At 43.5% G+C, this 18,680-nt stretch overlaps 1 protein-coding gene across 7 annotated transcripts in view; it reads left to right on the top strand.

Moving 5' to 3' along the window:
- Positions 1-17,725, top strand: part of LOC137369034 (transmembrane protein 171-like) — a 49,964-nt gene extending 32,239 nt beyond the window's left edge. For 4 of the 7 annotated variants that reach the window (XM_068029550.1, XM_068029551.1, XM_068029549.1 and 1 more), the window contains 2 exons: positions 7,023-7,158; positions 13,986-17,725. In XM_068029550.1, the coding sequence (XP_067885651.1) occupies positions 7,023-7,158; positions 13,986-14,178 (329 nt within the window). In that variant the 3' untranslated portion in view covers positions 14,179-17,725. Of the gene's footprint in view, positions 1-7,022; positions 7,159-9,645; positions 9,900-13,985 lie in introns of those variants that run through there. The other 3 variants (XR_010974860.1, XM_068029554.1, XM_068029553.1) reach the window with 3 other exon arrangements.
- Positions 17,726-18,680: the final 955 nt, after the last annotated feature.

Raw genomic sequence — 18,680 nt, 5'->3', positions numbered from 1 at the left:
ATGCATTTTGGAAGGTCTAATGCAGGTGGGAAGTATACAGTAAATGGCAGAACCCTTAGGAGTATTGACAGGCAGAGAGATCTGGGCGTACAGTTCCACAGGTCACTGAAAGTGGCAATGCAGGTGGATAAGGTAGTCAAGAAGGCATACGGCATGCTTTCCTTCATAGTCGGGGCATAGAGTATAAAAATAGGCAAGTCATGTTGCAGCTGTACAGAACCTTAGTTAGGCCACACTTAGAATATTGCGTGCAATTCTGGTCGCCACACTACCAGAAGGACGAGGAGGCTTTGGAGAGGGTACAGAGGAGGTTTACCAGGATGTTGCCTGGTCTGGAGGGCATTAGCTATGAGGAGAGGTTGGAAAAACTCGGATTGCTTTCACTGGAACGACGGAGGTGGAGGGGCGACTGAATAGAGGTTTACAAAGTTATGAGCGGCATGGACAGAGGGGATAGTCAGAAGCTTTTTCCCAGGGTGGAAGAGTCAGTTACTCGGGGACATGGGTTTAAGGTGCGAAGGGCCAGGTTAGAGGGGATGTGCGAGGCAAGTTTTTTACACAGAGGGTGGTGAGTGCCTGGAACTTGCTGCCAGGACAGGTGGTGGAAGCAGATACGATAGCGACATTTAAGAGACATCTTGACAAATATATGAATAGGAAGGGAATAGAGGGATATGGGCCCCGGAAGTGCAGAAGGTGTTAGTTTTGGCAGGCATCAAGATCGGCGCAGGCTTGGAGGACCGAATGGCCTGTTCCTGTGCTGTACTGTTTTTTGTTCTTTGTTCTCTTCACTGTATACAACTGTGCCACCATCTCTGTTGGGGCTTTCCTACTGGTGGGACAGGACATACCCAGGGATGGTGATTGCGGTGTCTGGAATATTGTAAGGTATGATTCAGTGAGAATGACTATGTCAGGCTGTTGCTTGACTAGTCTGTGGGACAGCTCTCCCAATTTTGGCACAAGCCCCCAGATGTTAGTAAGGAGGACTTTGCAGGGTCGACAGGGATGGGTTTCCCGTTGTCGTTTCCAGTGCCTAGGTCAATGCCCGGTGGCCTGTTGGGTTTCATTTCTCTTCTTAGACTTTGTCGCAGTTTGATGCACTTGAGTGGCATGCTAGGCCATTTCAGAGGGTATTTAAGAGTCAACCATGTTGTTGTGGGTCTGTAGTTAAATGTAGGCCAGACCAGACCAGGTGAGGATTTCCTTCCCTAAAGGACATTAGCTCCCACTTGAAATGTGAAACTAATTTTGAGGTTGACCTAGCTGCCTAGAAATGCATCCCCGGGGGAGGATGGAGTGTTATCCCATATCTTTATGTCATGGGGGGGGAAACACTTTAAATTATTCCCACTACCTATATAATTGGTGAGAGACCTATAATCACCCATCCTTCAGTAGTTTCTCCAGAATTCATCCAAGTTTGGAAGGCCAAAATCTATAATTGTACTACTGCCTTTCACTATTCAACTTTTGCATCTCCATTGTCAAGCTATGTTAAAGTCCCAGTGACAAATGTTTGTATGAGATTTTATTGCCATCATGAGCTTTGATTTGTGATAACCTTGTCTGGAGAGAGTGTTTCTGTGAGTGATGGGCATGGCAAGAGCAGGATGTGGGGATGGCATGGGAGGTATGGAAGGAATGGGATGGAGATGGCATGAGATCGATGGCATGTGAGGGAGGAGGTGAAATGGGAGGGGTGGATGAGCTGGTGGAATTTGTTAAGTGTGGCAAGAAACTCTCCTTTTCTAAGTCACAAGGCCCGACTCTTGACAAAATTTGTATTTATATTCCTCGGCCTGTTTGTACATTTGGACAGCTTTTTGTAGCTTTTTCCAGAGTGAGAAGTTTTGATTCTGCTAAAGTCTTTGATGAAAGCATGACTAGAAATCCTGTATCTAGAGAAGATCTGTTGCAATAAAGATACTATTTTCACCTCAAATGTTTCACAGATCTCTGCTAGCATCTCCCTATATTGCACCAATGACGACACTCAAAACTTCTTCATTGGCTGTAAAAGGCTTTGGGACGTGCATATATGTTTTTGGCATCCTTCCATTTACAAAAGATGAACACGCAGCAAACAATCCATTTAGATGGGGTGTCTTGGTGCACCTTTGCTGATGGCTGTGAAGGCCAATCCTTAAGAGGCAGGTTCTGCCACAAGTGCTGCACATCATACTGTGAGTTGCTGTTTTTGACATTGCTGCCTGTTGCCAAGCTGCTGTAGAAACTGGTCATCGTGGTAGTGCTTACGTCCTTGAAGCAGAGCTTTGGGCACCCCACTGGTTGTCTGGCCCGGCTACCTCACCATACAGAAGGTCCTTGGGTATGCGACACTCTTCCATCTTGCGGATGTGTCAGATTGACGGAAGCCATTTGTTTGATTAATGCCAACACACTCGGGAGCTCTGCCTTTGAGAGGACTGCCACATTTGTGATTTTTGTCCTGCCAGGATATACATAGAATGCACTGCAGACAGCAAAGATGGAAATTATTGAGCTTCTTTTCCTGGTAGCTGTAAGTCACCCATGTTTCACAGCCATACAGCAAGGTACTGAGAACACACACCTTATAAACCATAGCTTGGTCCTAAGGTTCAGCTTGGTGTTATCCCATGCGCGTTTTGCAAGTGGGCCACAGGTATATGCTTTCCTTAGGCGTGTAATGAGCTCTACATCAAGGGACAGATTGTCTGTCACCATGGACCTAATGTAGCAGAATTTGCTAACCACTTCCAGCTTCTTTCCATACTTAAAATGTTTATCTACACTTCCCTTTAAAAGTTGCAAGTTTCTTGGTATTTAAATACATTATTAACTTAATGGACAGTGCCACCGAGAAAAATGGAGTTCGTGACACTGCTTGAATGAGCAACAGTGCCACCTAATGTTGGGGGAACCTGAAAAGTGAGGATCAGTACAAACCAATTCTCCAATTAAATGCTTTACAAGGCATGACAAAATTGTGGCACCCATGTGTAATGTTCTAAGAAAGGAAGTACGTGTGGGGAAGAAGTACATGTTAGATGCAAGACTTTTATACAGAGAGAAGATGGATGTTTAAAATCTCCTCAAACTTCAATGATTATCTTGTGTATTTTCTTTACTAAGGTGACGACCCTGATGTTTTCTCACTCCAGTATGTTCTTGTGTGATGTTACCAATGTACACAACCCAACCAAATGAGTTTTTCTTAATTAGCCTATCAAACTGTTTCATTTACTTGTTGGGGATGGGAAGAAACCTTGAGCTGAATTTTGTAGAGCCGTTGGGGTCCCTGATGTGGGCCTAATTGGCGAGGGGATCCTCGTCTTTGCCCTTTGGAGACTACCCACCCCGGCTGTCTTTAACAGCGCTCGGGCAATTAACTGCCCGGCACTGTGGTCCCCATCCCTTTAAGGATAGGGATCCCGCCTTCGAGAACTGCTGGCCAATCAGAGGGCTGGCAGCCCAGTAGTATCGACAGCGCCATCGGGAGCAGTGGCCACTGCTGGTATTTCAAGAGGCCCATAACCAGACCCATCAGTGAAGCCCCTGACCCCAGCTAAGAGTGGTGAGGGTGCCGGGGCCAGTCCGCAGCATGCCTTGCCAATTTTTATACTCTATGCCCCGACCGATGAAGGCAAGCATGCCGTATGCCTTCTTGACTACCTTATCCACCTGCGTTGCCACTTTCAGTGACCTGTGGACCTGTACGCCCAGATCTCTCTGCCTGTCAATACTCATAAGGGTTCTGCCATTTACTGTATACTTCCCACCTGTATTGGATCATCCAAAATGCATTACCTCACATTTGTCCGGATTAAACTCCATCTGCCATTTCTCCGCCCAAGTCGCCAACCGATCTATATCCTGCTGTATCCCCTGACAATCCTCATCACTATCCGCAACTCCACCAACCTTTGTGTCATCCGCAAACTTACTAATCAGACCAGCTATATTTTCCTCCAAATTATTTATATATACTAGAAACAGCAATGGTAATAGCACTGATCCCTGCGGAACACCACTAGTCACAGCCTTCCATTCAGAAAAGCACCCTTCCACTGCTACCCTCTGTCTTCCATGACCGAGCCAGTTCTGTATCCATCTTGCCAGCTCACATCTGAAAAAATCTTAATATCCTTATTGGCTACAAGTGAGGTCCCAGAGGACTGGAGAATAGCCAATGTTGTTCCTTTGTTTAAGAAGGGTAGCCAGGATAATGCAGGAAATTATAGGCCGGTGAGCCTTACGTCAGTGGTAGGGAAATTATTAAAGAGGATTCTTCGGGACAGGATTTACTCCCATTTGGAAACAAACAAACTTATTAGCAAGAGGCAGCATGGTTTTGTGAAGGGGAGGTCGTGTCTCACTAACGTGATTGAGTTTTTTGGGGAAGTGACGAAGATGATTGATGAAGGAAGGGCAGTGGACGTTATCTATATGGACTTCAGTGAAGCCTTTGACAAGGTCCCTCATGGCAGACTGGTACAAAAGGTGAAGTCACACGGGATCAGAGGTGAGCTGGCAAGATGGATACAGAACTGGCTCAGTCATAGAAGACAGAGGGTAACAGTGGAAGGGTGCTTTTCTGGATGGAGGGCTGTGACTAGTGGTGTTCTGCAGGGATCAGTGCTGGGACCTTTGCTGTTTGTAGTATATGTAAATGATTTGGAGGAAAATGTAGCTGGTCTGATTAGTAAGTTTGCGGACGAGACAAAGGTTGGTGTAGTTGCGGATAGTGATGAGGATTGTCAGAGGATACAGCAGGATATAGATCGGTTGGAGACTTGGGCGGAGAAATGGTAGATGGAGTTTAATCCGGACAAATGTGGGGGAGTGCATTTTGGAAGGTCTAATACAGGTGGGAGGTATACAGTAAATGGCAGAACCCTTATGAGTATTGACAGGCAGAGAGATCTAGGCGTACAGGTCCACAGGTCACTGAAAGTGGCAACGCAGGTGGATAAGGTTCCTGCTTGCCTTCATCGGTCGGGGCATAGAGTATGAAATTTGGCAAGTCATGCTGCAGCTGTACAGAACTTTAGTTAGGCCACACTTGGACTATTGCATGCAATTCTGGTCGCCACACTACCAGAAGGGCGTGGAGGCTTTGGAGAGGGTACAGAAGAGGTTTACCAGGATGTTGCCTGGTCTGGAGGGCATTAGCTATGGGGAGAGGTTGGATAAACTCGGATTGTTTTCACTGGAACGACGGAGGTGGAGGGGCGACATGATAGAGGTTTCCAAAGTTATGAATGGCATGGAGAGAGTGGATACTCAGAAGCTTTTTCCCAGGGTGGAAGAGTCAGTTACTAGGGGACATAGGTTTAAGGTGAGAGGGGCAAAGTTTAGAGGGGATGTGCGAGGCAAGTTTTTTTACACAGAGGGTGGTGAGTGCCTGGAACTTGCTGCCAGGGGAGGTGGTGGAAGCAGGTACGATAGCGACGTTTAAGAGACATCTTGACAAATACATGAATAGGATGGGAATAGAGGGATATGGTCCCTGGAAGTGCAGAAGGTTTTAGTTTAGGCAGGCATCAAGATCGGCGCAGGCTTGGAGGGCCGAATGGCCTATTCCTGTGCTGTACTGTTCTTTGTTCTTTGTCCTCACAGGAACATGCCGGTCCTGGATTCTAAACGTGGCCTTGTTTACTGGCTAGCCTCCCCATGTGGCGGAGGCCTCTGTCGCTGGTAGAATATCAGTGGCGGTGGAAAGAGGCCCTTAAGTGGCCATTGGCCTCTGGGTGGGAAGGCTGTCATTGGCCTTTCCGACCCCTGAAAAAATCGCATGGTGGCTGACACTCTACCCTTGCCCCCCCCCCCCCCCCCCCCCCCACCCCCCAGGCCTTCCTGTGCTATTTTATGGTCCCCACCACCAACCACCCACCACCAACCTCCCACACCCCCCGCCACTGCCCCCCTCTCCCAGGGGCCCATAAAATTCCAGCCCTTGAATTTCCCTGGAGCAAAGTCTAGCAATGGACTCCTTTTTTCCCCCCACAACCAACCTCTCACTTCAGTGCATTTTTCCCAAGCCTTCACCCTCAAACATCGAGCATGTGGAGTTTGCGGATCTCTTTGTCACCATGATTGAGGCTATGATTTGAAATTGCTTCTGTTGTCTCCCACCCATACTGCCCTCACCACCCCCACCCCACCCCCCGATGCTCCTCATGTCCAAGAGATACCTCCTGCTCTCAATCTCCCTTAACTTCCCTTCTTGGCCACCATGCTTAATCACATTGTCAATGGTTCTCTTTCCTCAGGCGCCACCCTTGTCTCCTTTGCAGCCAATATTAGCACACCTCTCACTCCCTCTCAAAATGCCAGCTGTTGACCCTTCCATCCTTGCCAACTATTGTCGCATCTCCAACCTCCCTTTTTTTTTTATAAGTCCATCATTTTGGAAATTTCATGTTTGGTTCCCTCCAGTTCAGCTCTGTCCTTTTCCACACAATTAAATTGCCCTAACTAATGTCCTCAGTGATTGTGATCTTCTCAACCTCTGCCTAGCTTTCAAGCAAGGAATCCTTCGCCACACCTCCCCTCAATGGGACTGTCTATGCATGGTTCCATTTCTACCTATCTGAATGCTGCCAGCATGTCTCTAGCAGTGGCTTCTCCCTTCTCTCTGCAATCTCCTTCAGCCCTACTGCTTTCTTGGCTTTGTGTAACCCTGCTCCCTGGCACATTCCATTCTTATGATGCTGGCCTTTTGTAAACTCCCCCCATTCCCCGCCTTTCACTATGCAATTGGTGGCAGAGCCTTCAATAGTCTCAGACCTATTCTCTGAAATTCCTTCACTAAACCTCTCCACTTTTCAATTGCATTGTAATAATCTTCTCCAAACCCATTTTTGACTAAGCCTTCGATCAGCTCTCCTCTGGTATCTGTTTTCCTTTTGCTCATCTGTGAAGCCTATTAGAATGCTTTTTAATGTTAATGATCCCATATGAATGCAAGATGATGTTTTGGTTGAATTCAAATCGTGTACTGAATGTGTAAACTGGATATTCTTACTTTCATTCAGATAATACTGTGATGGTCCTTCCACCACCACCACCTTATTTCTCTGAACCGCCTCCAATTGTAAATGATTGTAATGGAGTCTGTCATCCCCCTGCCAACGAAAATCCTCCCTCTTATTACAGTGTCGTCCTTTGCAGGTAAAGTATCCCGGCTCTTTATTTTACAATTGAAACGTGCATGTAATGACCCTCCAAGCACTTTAGAATGTTATTTGACCATTTGCTTGAGGGTAACTCATCATCTGACATGTGGGAGTCTTTCAAACGTCAGCTGATTAGAATCCAGGACAGCATGTTCCTGTGAGGAAGAAGGATAAGTTTGGCAAGTTTCGGGAACCTTGGATAACGCAGGATATTGTGAGCCTAATCAAAAAGAAAAAGGAAGCATTCGTAAGGGCTGGAAGGCTAGGAACAGATGAAGCACTTGAGGAATATAAAGACAGTAGGAAAGAACTTAAGCAAGGAGTCAGGAGGGCTAAAAGGGGTCATGAGAAGTCATTGGCAAACAGGATTAAGGAAAGTCCCAAGGCTTTTTATACGTATATAAGGAGCAAGAGGGTAACTAGGGAAAGGGTTGGCCCACTCAAGGACAGAGAAGGAATCTACGTGTGGAGCCAGAGGAACTGGGCGAGGTACTAAATGAGTACTTTGCATCAGTATTTACCAAAGAGAAGGACTTGGTGGATGATGAGCCTAGGGAAGGGAGTGTAGATAGTCTCAGTCATCTCATTATCAAAAAGGAGGAGGTGTTGGGTGTCTTGTAAAGCATTAAGGTAGATAAGTCCCCAGGGCCTGATGGTATCTACCCCAGAATACTGAGGGAGGCAAGGGAAGAAATTGCTGGGGCCTTGACAGAACTCTTTGCATCCTCATTGGCGACAGGTGAGGTCCCAGAGGACTGGAGAATAGCCAATGTTGTTCCTTTGTTTAAGAAGGGTAGCCAGGATAATGCAGGAAATTATAGGCCGTTGAGCCTTACATCAGTGGTAGGGAAATTATTAGAGAGGATTCTTCGGGAGAGGATTTACTCCCATTTGGAAACAAACAAACTTATTAGCAAGAGGCAGCATGGTTTTGTGAAGGGGAGGTCATGTCTCACTAATTTGATTGAGTTTTTTGAGGAAGTGACGAAGATGATTGATGAAGGAAGGGCAGTGGATGTTGTTTATATGGACTTTAGTAAAGCCTTTGACAAGGTCCCTCATGGCAGACTGGTACAAAAGGTGAAGTCACACGGGATCAGAGGTGAGCTGGCAAGATGGATACAGAACTGGCTCAGTCATAGAAGACAGAGGGTAGCAGTGGAAGGGTGCTTTTCTGAATGGAAGGCTGTGACTAGTGGTGTTCTGCAAGGATCAGTGCTGGGACCTTTGCTGTTTGTAGTATATATAAATAATTTGGAGGAAAACGTAGCTGGTCTGATTAGTAAGTTTGCGGACGAGACAAAGGTTGGTGGAGTTACGGATAGTGTTGAGGACTGTCAGAGGATACAGCAGGATCTAGATCGGTTGGCGACTTGGGCGGAGAAATGGCAGATGGAGTTTAATCCGGACAAATGTGAGGTAATGCATTTTGGAAGGTCTATTGCAGGTGGGAAGTATACAGTAAATGGCAGAACCCTTAGGAGTATTGACAAGCAGAGAGATCTGGGCGTACAGGTCTACAGGTCACTGAAAGTGGTAATGCAGGTGGATAAGGTAGTCAAGAAGGCATAGGGCATGCTTGCCTTCATCGGTCAGGGCATAGAGTATAAAAATTGGCAAGTCATGCTGCAGCTGTACAGAACTTTAGTTAGGCCACACTTAGAATATTGCGTGCAATTCTGGTCACCACACTACCAGAAGGACGTGGAGGCTTTGGAGAGGGTACAGAAGAGGTTTACCAGGATGTTGCCTGGTCTGGAGGGCATTAGCTATGAGGAGAGGTTGGAAAAACTTGGATTGTTTTCACTGGAACGACGGAAGTGGAGGGGCGACATGATAGAGGTTTACAAAGTTATGAGCGGCATGGACAGAGTGGATAGTCAGAAGCTTTTTCCCATGGTGTAAGAGTCAGTTACTAGGGGACATAGGTTTAAGGTGAGAGGGGCAAAGTTTAGAGGGGATGTGCGAGGCAAGTTCTTTACACAGAGGGTGGTGAGCAGGTACAATAGCGACGTTTAAGAGGCATCTTGACAAATACATGAATAGGATGGGAATAGAGGGATACGGTCCCCGGAAGTGCAGAAGGTTTTAGTTTAGGCAGGCATCACGATCGGCGCAGGCTTGGAGGGCCGAATGGCCTGTTCCTGTGCTGTACTGTTCTTTGTTCTTTGTTCTTTATCTTATTTAGCAAAACAGTAATCTTTCGTCATGGCAGAGTCACAAAGAACAGCAATATCTATTTTGTGCTGTGCAAACCCAATTTATTGGCCACTGCTTATAATCTTGTGCTTCTGTCACTGTGAGTCAGCCACTTTTTATCAAGTTTAAATTTAGTAGATTAACTTTCTTTACAAATCAGAATTAAACTTATTGCAATAACCACCTTCATTCATAACTAATCTTGTTGGGCTATAACTTTTCAACAATTATGTTTGTTTTTTCTAACTTCAGGACAACTTTTAATTGGATTTTTTTTTTTCAGGAGAGAAGAATAGTATGATGAACATTAGAATCAATGCAGGACAGATCCTCAAGGTCACATATCCTGACATGGCTTCTTTCTAAATTGCAGTTTTCAAACTCTAATTCTAAAATTGAAGGAGAACATTTGGGGAAACATAGAGCAAGATTGGGTGAAAAATATTTACCTCCTGAAACCTGACTATGTTAGTTGGAGGGAAGAGGGTAAATCATATAACACTTAAAATTGAAATAAATATTTAATCCACCAATCAATTTCAAAGCCCAGATGTGTTTTTTTTTTCTCTTGCCGATTTATCTCCTCTCCTGGAGGTGTCAATTCTGTACCGGGCGTCCTACAACAGGCTCATGGAATCATAGAATGGTTACATCACTGAAGGAGGCCGTTTGGCCCTTCGTGTCCGTGTCGGCTCTCTGCAAGAGCAACTCAGTCCCACTCCCCTGTACTTTTGAACATACGAACATACGAATTAGGAGCAGAAGTAGGCCATTCGGCCCCTCAAGCCAGTTCTGCCATTCAATATGTTCATGGCAGATCTGTTTGTGTCTCGAATTCCCATCTACCCCCGATAACCTTTGATTCCCTTGCCTAACAAGAACCTTTCTACCCCCACCTTAAAAATATTCAATGACTCCGCCTCCACCACCTTCTGAGACAGAGAATTCCAAAGTCGCACAACCCTCTGAGAAAAGATTTCTCCTCATCTCTGTCCGAAAAGGGCGACCCCTAATTTTGAAACAGTGCCCCCTAGTTCTGGTCTCAGCCTCAACAGGAAACATCCTTTCCACATCCACCTTGTCAAGACCATTTAGGATCTTATGTACTTAATCAAGTCTCCCCTCACTGTTCTAAACTCCAGTGAAAATAAGCCCAGTCTGTCCAACCTTTCCTCATTAGACAACCCACTCATTACAGGTATCAATCTAGTAAACCTCTGAATCGCCTCCAATGCATTTACATCCTTCCTTAAATAAGAAGACCAAAACCGTACACAGTATTCGAGATGTGGTCTCACCAATGCCCTGTATAACTGAAGCATCACATCCTTACTTTTATTTTCAATTCCTCTCATAATAAAGGATAGCATTCCATTAGCCTTCTTTATTACTCGCTGTACCTGCGTGCAAACTTTTTGTAGCTCATGCACTGGAAAACCTAGATCTCTCTGCACCCTGGAATTCTGCAGTCGTTCTCCGTTTAAGTAATACTCTGCTTTTTTATTCTTCCTGCCAAAGTGAACAACTTCACATTTTCCCACATTATACTCCATCTGCCAGATTTTTGCCCACTCATTCAACCTATCTATATCGGTCTGCAACCTCCTTATGTCCTCTTCACAACATACTTTCCTACCTATCTTTGTGTCATCTGCAAATTTAGCTACCATGCCATCACTCCCCTCATCTAAGTCATTGATATAAATTGTAAAATGTTGAGGCCCCAGCACAGACCCCTGCAGGACTCTACTCGTCACATCCTGCCAATCAGAAAAGGACCTATTTATGCGTACTCTCTGTTTTCTGCCAGCCAGCCAATCTTCTGTCCATGCTAATATGTTACCCCCTACTCCATGAGCTCCTACTTTGCATAATAACCTTTTATGTGGCACCTTGTCAAATGCCTTCTGGAAATCCAAGTACAGTACCTCAATGGGCTTCCCTTTATCCACAGCACATGTTTCTCCTTCAAAGAACTCCAATAAATTGGTTAAGCATGATTTCCCTTTGATTAAACCATGCTGACTATTCCCGATTACCTTGAGTTTTTCTAAGTGCCCAGCTATAGCCTCCTTAATGATCGATTCTAACACCTTCCCCATGACAGACGTCAAGCTAACTGGCCTATAGTTACCTGTTTACCTGTTTTCTCTCTCCCCACCACCACCCCCCCCTCCCCCGTAGCCCTGAATTTTTTTCTCTTCAGCTAATTATCCCATTCCCTTTTGAAAACTACGATTGAATCTGCCTCCACCACAAGGCAGTTCATTCCAGATCCTAACCACTCGCCGTGTAAAAAGCTTTTTTTTCATGATGCCTTTGGTTCTTTTGCCATTCACCTTTAAATCAGTATCCTCTGGTTCTCAACCCTTCTGCCAATGGGAACAGTTTCTCTTTATCCACTTTGTCCAGACTCCTTATAATTTTGAACACCTCTATCAAATCTCCTCTCAACCTCCTCTTCTCTTAAAGGCTACGGGGATTGAGAAGGGGAATGGAACTGACTGGGTAGCTCTGTGGAGAGATGGCATGAAATTGATGGGCTGAATGGCTTCCTTCTGTGCCATAAATAACTCTATGACTCTAAGGAGAACAACCCCAGCTTCGCCAATCTATCGATGTAACTGAGGTCCCTGGAACCATTCTCGTATATCTTTTCTGCACCCTCTTCAATGTCTTCACATCCTTTCTAAAGTATGGTGCCCTGAATGGAATACAATGCTCCAGTTGAACCTGAACTAGTGTTTTATAAAGGTTCACCATAACATCTTTGCTTTTGTACTCTATGCCTCTATTTATAAAGTCCACAATCCCGTATGCCTTAACCACTTTCTCAACCTGCCCCTTCACATTCAACAATTTGTGCACAAATATCCCCAGGTCCCTCTGCTCCTACAGCACTTTTAAAATTGTATCCTTTATGTTATATTGCCTCTCCTTGATTATCCCACCAAAATGAATCACTTCACACTTCTCTGCATTAAATATCATCTGCTACATGTCTGCCCATTCCACCAGCCTGTCAGTGTCCTCTTGAAGTCTATCTCTATCCTCCTTACAGTTAACAATACGTCCAAGTTTGAAGTCATCAGCAAATTTTGAAATTGTGCCCTGCACGGTTATTAATATAGATCAAGAAAAGTGGTGATCCAAGCACCGGCCCCTGGGTCTATACCTATACCTATACTCTATACCTTCCCCCAGTCTGAAAAACAACTGTTCGCCACTATGACAAAAGCAAAATACTGTGGTTTTTGGAAACCTGAAACAAAAACAGAAAATGCTGGAAATACTCAGCAGGTCTGGCAGCATCTCTGGAGCGAAAAACAGAGTTAACGTTTCAGGTCTGTGCCCTGATGAAATTCCACCAGCTGCCATGGTGGGATTTGAACCCCTGTCCCCAGGACATTAGCCTGGGCCACTGGATTACTAGTCCAGTGACATTACCACTATGCCACCATCTCCTCCTCATTTCCCAAAACCAGATCCAGCAATGCCTCCTTCCTCATTGGTGCGGAAAATACTGATCTAGAAAATTCTCCTCAGCACACTTCAAAAATTCTTCTGCCTCTCTGCTCTTTGCACTACTAATGTCCCACAAAACATTAGGATAACTAAAGTCCCCCATTATAACTACTCGACAGTTTTTGCAGCTCTGTAATTTCCTTGCAAATTTGTTCCACTAGTTGGTGGCCTGTAGAATACACCCAGTAGTGTAATGTTATCTCGATTGTTTCTTAGTTCTAACCAAAATAGATTCTGGGACATCCTCTCTCTCCAGTGCTGTAATATTCTCCTTAATCAATATTCCACCCCTCCTCCTTTCTTTCCTTCCCTATCTTTCCTGAACACCTTGTATCCAGGAATATTTAGTACCCAGTCCTGTCCTTTTTTTTGAGCCAGGTTTTCCTCATCACCACAACATCATGTTCCCATGTATATATTTGCACCTGCAATGCGTCAACTTATTTATTATGCTTCGTGTGTTCACATATATGCACTGTAAGCCTAATTTAGACGTTATTGCATACCCTCTTACTCTGATCCCATCTATTGTCTTACTATTTCTTACTCTTGTGCTATCTATCTCTCCCAATCCTTTGTGCAGCTTGATTCTCCCATCTAATGTTACTTAAATAATGGCTATTTGGATGTGCGAGCATTGACGAGCTATTTGGTTGTACATGGCTTAAAATGTCATGGAATTTTGGGTGTAAGGGAGGTAAGCTTAAGTTATGACCCATATTATTTTGTATATAATGTTCAGTGAAGCAAAACCAGTCTGTGACGGTCATGTTTGTTACTAACTTGAAATGGTCTTTGTATCTTCTAATATTGTTCAGTTCTTAATTATTTATTCAGGCTTTAAAACAAAATCACAGTAGAAGTATCCGAATACAAGTGGTCTTTCAACCTTGCATCACCCTTTTAATTGTTTGTGTTTTTGTAATCTTCAGAACAGACCAGTTTCTAGCAGTTGTTGCCTTTAAACAAAACCTTTCTTATATGGAAGGACAGCTGAGAATTATTTTGTTTATGATTTAAGTTATTCATTTCCGAATTTGCTAAAATTAGATAATTTCTGCTGTTGAATACTGAATTTTAATGTTAAATTCTTGACAGGTTTCAGACGGATGAGAACTCTAATTCCAAAATGACAGATGGCAGATTGATTCTTATGGTTTCCAGCACATTGCCATATGTAGCTGGTGCCTGCTGCTTTCCATCAGAGTTGTCACCAAAGTATGAGGAAAAAGATCCCCAAATTTCAGCTGAACAACCAACTATTTCATCCAACAGTGGCTTAGACAAATAAAAATTGATGTTTTGTGGGTTTTCTGTTCTTTGCTTGATACTTTCAGTTAAATTACACCAGGCTGTTCATAGAACATTGCAGAACAGAAAGAGGCCATTTTGCTCATCAAATCTGTTTGTTTGTGGGTGAGGGGAGTTCTCAAATAAGTCATCTAGTCTGATCCCACTCTCCTCACTCCCTTTTAATATTCTGCTTTTCAAGAAGCTATATGACTACTTTTTGTTTAAAAAAGGTACTTTGTTCGAATGAATGTTTGTGACAGAGAATTCCACATAATCACTCTACTGTAAGATTCTTTCCTGATCACCTCTTTAATCTCTTCGTGATTGTCTTAAATTTGTGTTCCCATTGCCATCTCACTGACCAATTGAAACGATCTGTTATTATTTACCTTAACATGACATTTTATAATCTTGTATGACATCTATCAAATCACTCCATAATTTTCTCAAATTTAGTAAAACCCCGACTCTCTCAAGCTTCCCTTCATAACTATTATTAAAGGATACGAGGCGCAAGCAGTAAAATGGAGTTAGACTAGGTGGATAATGTAGAGAAAAAAATAGTGCTAATTGCTGTTATGAACTTTTCTACATTATATCATTCTACGATCCTAACTATAATCTCTCCTCCCTGATAATATGTAAAATAGCAGTATTGATCTTGTTTTATAAATCTTTTCTTGCATACATTGAGGTTTCACCTATCTTAACCTAGGAGTTAGAAAGGAGGATTTTATTCAGCCCTTGCTGTGTTGAATTTCAGTTCTACTTTGGGCTAGTTTTTACAATTTCATTTTCCTGCTTCCTTCTGATACCCTTTTATCTATACCTAAACTTGCATTTGGTGCATTCTTCAGTCTTAAAAATCATACTTCACGTTATCACAGGTTTGAGCCATGCTTTTTATATTCACACTTATTTAGAAAGTATTTAAACACTAATAATGGGCAAAATGCAATACAAGCATGTAAATAAATTCCCTGTCTGTCATAGGCCTTGCATCACTTGTGCTATAACACCCTTCTCCTTCATCACCCAGTCAATCACCTTTTGCTGAAGAAATTTCAAAAACTCAATAGCCTCTCCTTTGTGCAGCTACTCTTTACAGGTGAGTTTCTGATTACTTTATTATCTATATGCAAACCTGCAATTCTTTGAAATAAATTTTTCTTAAGATGGTCTTGACTGCTTGAATTTTCTCCACAACTACCAGTGCCCCTGAAGTGGCTGCACTCAGCATTGGCTTGCACTGCATCTAGTTGGCCCAGTAATTCTCCCCAGCTAGCTTCTGTGATCTTAGTTGCAAAGCAACCTGTCTTGTGACAAACATTTGGCCTAATTTATAGTGCTGTCTCGCCTTTTTTGTTGTTTACTGGTTTCTCACACTCTTTTGCTTGCTTTCTCTTTTTATTTTTCCCTGTTCTCTCTTCTCGTGCCTCCTCCCTTTCCCAGTCTGCTATTGAAGTCAAGATGGTTTATTTCTGAAATTTAAAAAAAATGACATTTTTCTTTCTTTGGTTTTAACCAAGGTATTGAAGAAACAAATCATGAAGCTTGCATTTCTCATTTTCTGACTGCTTTTCATGCTGCTAAGACCTAATGGCTGTCTTTATAGCTGCTTGCAGGGCTGGAATAATTGAGCTTTTTTTTTAGAAATCATGTACCTGTCCTCTCTCAGCGTGTATTTATTTATAGGTCTGTAGTAATATGCTCGAAGAAATGTCCATCCACAGAATGGGTTGCTTTAATGTGAAATTATCTGAATATTTGTTTGAATATTGAGGCATTTTGGCCCTGTAGTTACTATACTTTTATTGATATTTTCATTACAATTCTAATAGTCTAAAGAGGTTGCTGAACCATAGGTACCATTTGAAGGAGAGGCATTAACCAGAGCCATAGGTGTTGCTCAGGGTAATTTGAAAATGGTTATATTGGTATTTGCATGACCTGAATGGAGGCCAAGACTCATGAGCAGAGGTAAGCATATGCAAATGTGTATTTTTCGTTTAGTAGGGGCGCCATTGCGATCAATAGATAGCAGGGGCTGAATTTTCAAAACGCAGTAGGGAATCTGACGCCCAAATCCTTTCCCCGTCCTGCCCCAGTGCTTCAACTGCATTGTTCACACAATGCTATATTGAAATATAAATATCCTAATTGGGCAAGCAATGAGCACAGTGCCAGTTAGTGGTGCTGAGCATCTCCAGGAGGCAGGAACTGCCTGCAGAGTGCAAGTGGCAAAAGCAGACAACAGCCATAATGGGGCCTTCCCACTGTCTTCGGCAAGGCTGCAACAGGCCCCCATCATGACTGCGATCTGCCCTTGCTGTTAGCACTCTGCAGACAGCTCCTTGGAGGCCAACAGCTTAAAAAAAAGACGGTGTTCAAACATCCAGAACTGAGTTAATGCATATGATCCGATGCAAAATCCCCACAGGCCCCATAGTTTACAACCTCAAAACGTTTCCCTTCGCCCCACTGTGAATGAGATTGTTTGGGTTCGCCGGCATCCCATTTGAAAATTGCAGTCCTGACCTCACCAGCCCCTTCACAATTTAAAGATTGGAGTCTGTCCCGGAGGGGTCAGAATCCAGAGATGCCCTCGGGGACACGATTTTTATATACCATCTATACCCATTTCCGATCCTGTCAGCATGTGAAAATCTAGCCCCTGCTTTCAAAACTGAAAGTAAAGCAGTCACAAGTGAGTGTAACAATGCAACTTAACACCTTTGGCTATTGTTCAGGATCCATGGCCACCAATTTGTGAATTGGTATTTTCTACCAGTTTCAGTATTGGTGATTTCCTGATTGTGCCAAAAGAAATGTAATCTAGGATGACTTTATTTGAGATCTTATTTTTTTGAAGTGGAGAGTGTTTTCTGGACAGGAGATGCTATACTGTGATTCAGATCTGTTGTGGAAGTGATTATATTGCATGACCCTGGCCGTTGATGTATGTTTCCATCATAATGATGTGTTCTGTATGCAAAACATACTATTTTTCCATACTTTTGACATACTACTGCCCACAGTGGTGGGCAGTGGCGCAGTGGTTAGCACCGCAGCCTCACAGCTCCAGGGACCCGGGTTCGATTCTGGGTACTGCCTGTGCGGAGTTTGCAAGTTCTCCCTGTGTCTGCGTGGGTTTCCTCCGGGTGCTCCGGTTTCCTCCCACATGCCAAAGACTTGCAGGTTGATAGGTTAATTGGCCATTATAAATTGCCCCTAGTATAGGTAGGTGGTAGGGAAATATATAGGGACAGGTGGGGATGTGATAGGAATATGGGATTAGTGTAGGATTAGTATAAATGGGTGGTTGATGGTCGGCACAGACTCGGTGGGCCGAAGGGCCTGTTTCAGTGCTGTATCTCTAAACATGAAGAAAACAACAATTGAGCAGGGAGCAGACTTTGTAAGACTAGGTATTTAATCTGTCTGCTCTATGTATTAAATTATATAAAATGAATTTTTACATGTTGGAATAGTTACAAATGTACAAGATCATGAAGGATTTCTCAATAAAAGGTTGATAAACTTGATTTTCTTCAAGAACAATGAACTTGCATATAAAAAAAATAAGAACACCACCACTTTCAAGTTCCCCTCAAAGTCACACACCATCCTGCCTTGGAACTATATCACCATTTCTTCACTGTCACTGGGTCAAAATCTTGCAACTCCCTCCTTACCAGCACAGTGGGAGTATCTTTACCACACAGACTAGTAGTTCAAGTGGTTCACCACCATCTTCTCAAGGGCAATTAGGGATGGGCAATAAATGTTGGCCTTGCCAGCAAAGCCCATATCCCATGAACTAAATAAATAGAGTATATAGTTGTTGTTTTCCCTTACATTGGTTATTCTTGCAGATTGTCCGGATGAGTGCAAGACAAAAAGCTTCAACAACATGTCTATTTTCAGCAATACTCAAGTTCTGTACTACCAAACGACTAGTTGAATAATTAAATAAAAAGTGATGAACTCTTGTGCAAAAATGTCTTATGTCCTCATAACTCTGAATATATTTAGTGACCGACCTCATAAAAATTTATCAGCTGGGAAGTTTGAAAAAAGGCCCAGTCCTGTCTTTCGACACTTTCCTGTAGGAGTAATTGGATAATGATCAGGAACAGAATCACATTTTTCCTTTCCTTGGACTGATGCCAATTGCTGCTCCCACTGAGATCAGATAACTCAGTACTGGCTGGGAATTAAATCTGGGGTTAGCCTGGTCACAGAGCGCTGCATAACCTGCCACATATATGCAGCAAGACACTGGGGCAGCCCCTACTATATAATTTTCTCTTTATTTCAGAGCTGACCTGTTGCATGCCTGCTGTAGGTATTGGTCACGATCCAAAAGGGCTGGAGGCTCAATAATCTCATTCTTGTCAGTCTCACTGAAACAAGCCACCAACTGAGCTCATAAAACATGTCAGTATGCCACAAAATAGATGTGAGGCACTGAACCTTAATGCAACTGATCTCATTTAC

Source organism: Heterodontus francisci, chromosome 4, assembly GCF_036365525.1.
Source record: "Heterodontus francisci isolate sHetFra1 chromosome 4, sHetFra1.hap1, whole genome shotgun sequence".
Lineage (NCBI taxonomy): Eukaryota > Metazoa > Chordata > Chondrichthyes > Heterodontiformes > Heterodontidae > Heterodontus > Heterodontus francisci.
Note: the sequence above shows the minus strand (reverse complement) of the source record. Positions and strands in the feature narration are given on the sequence as shown.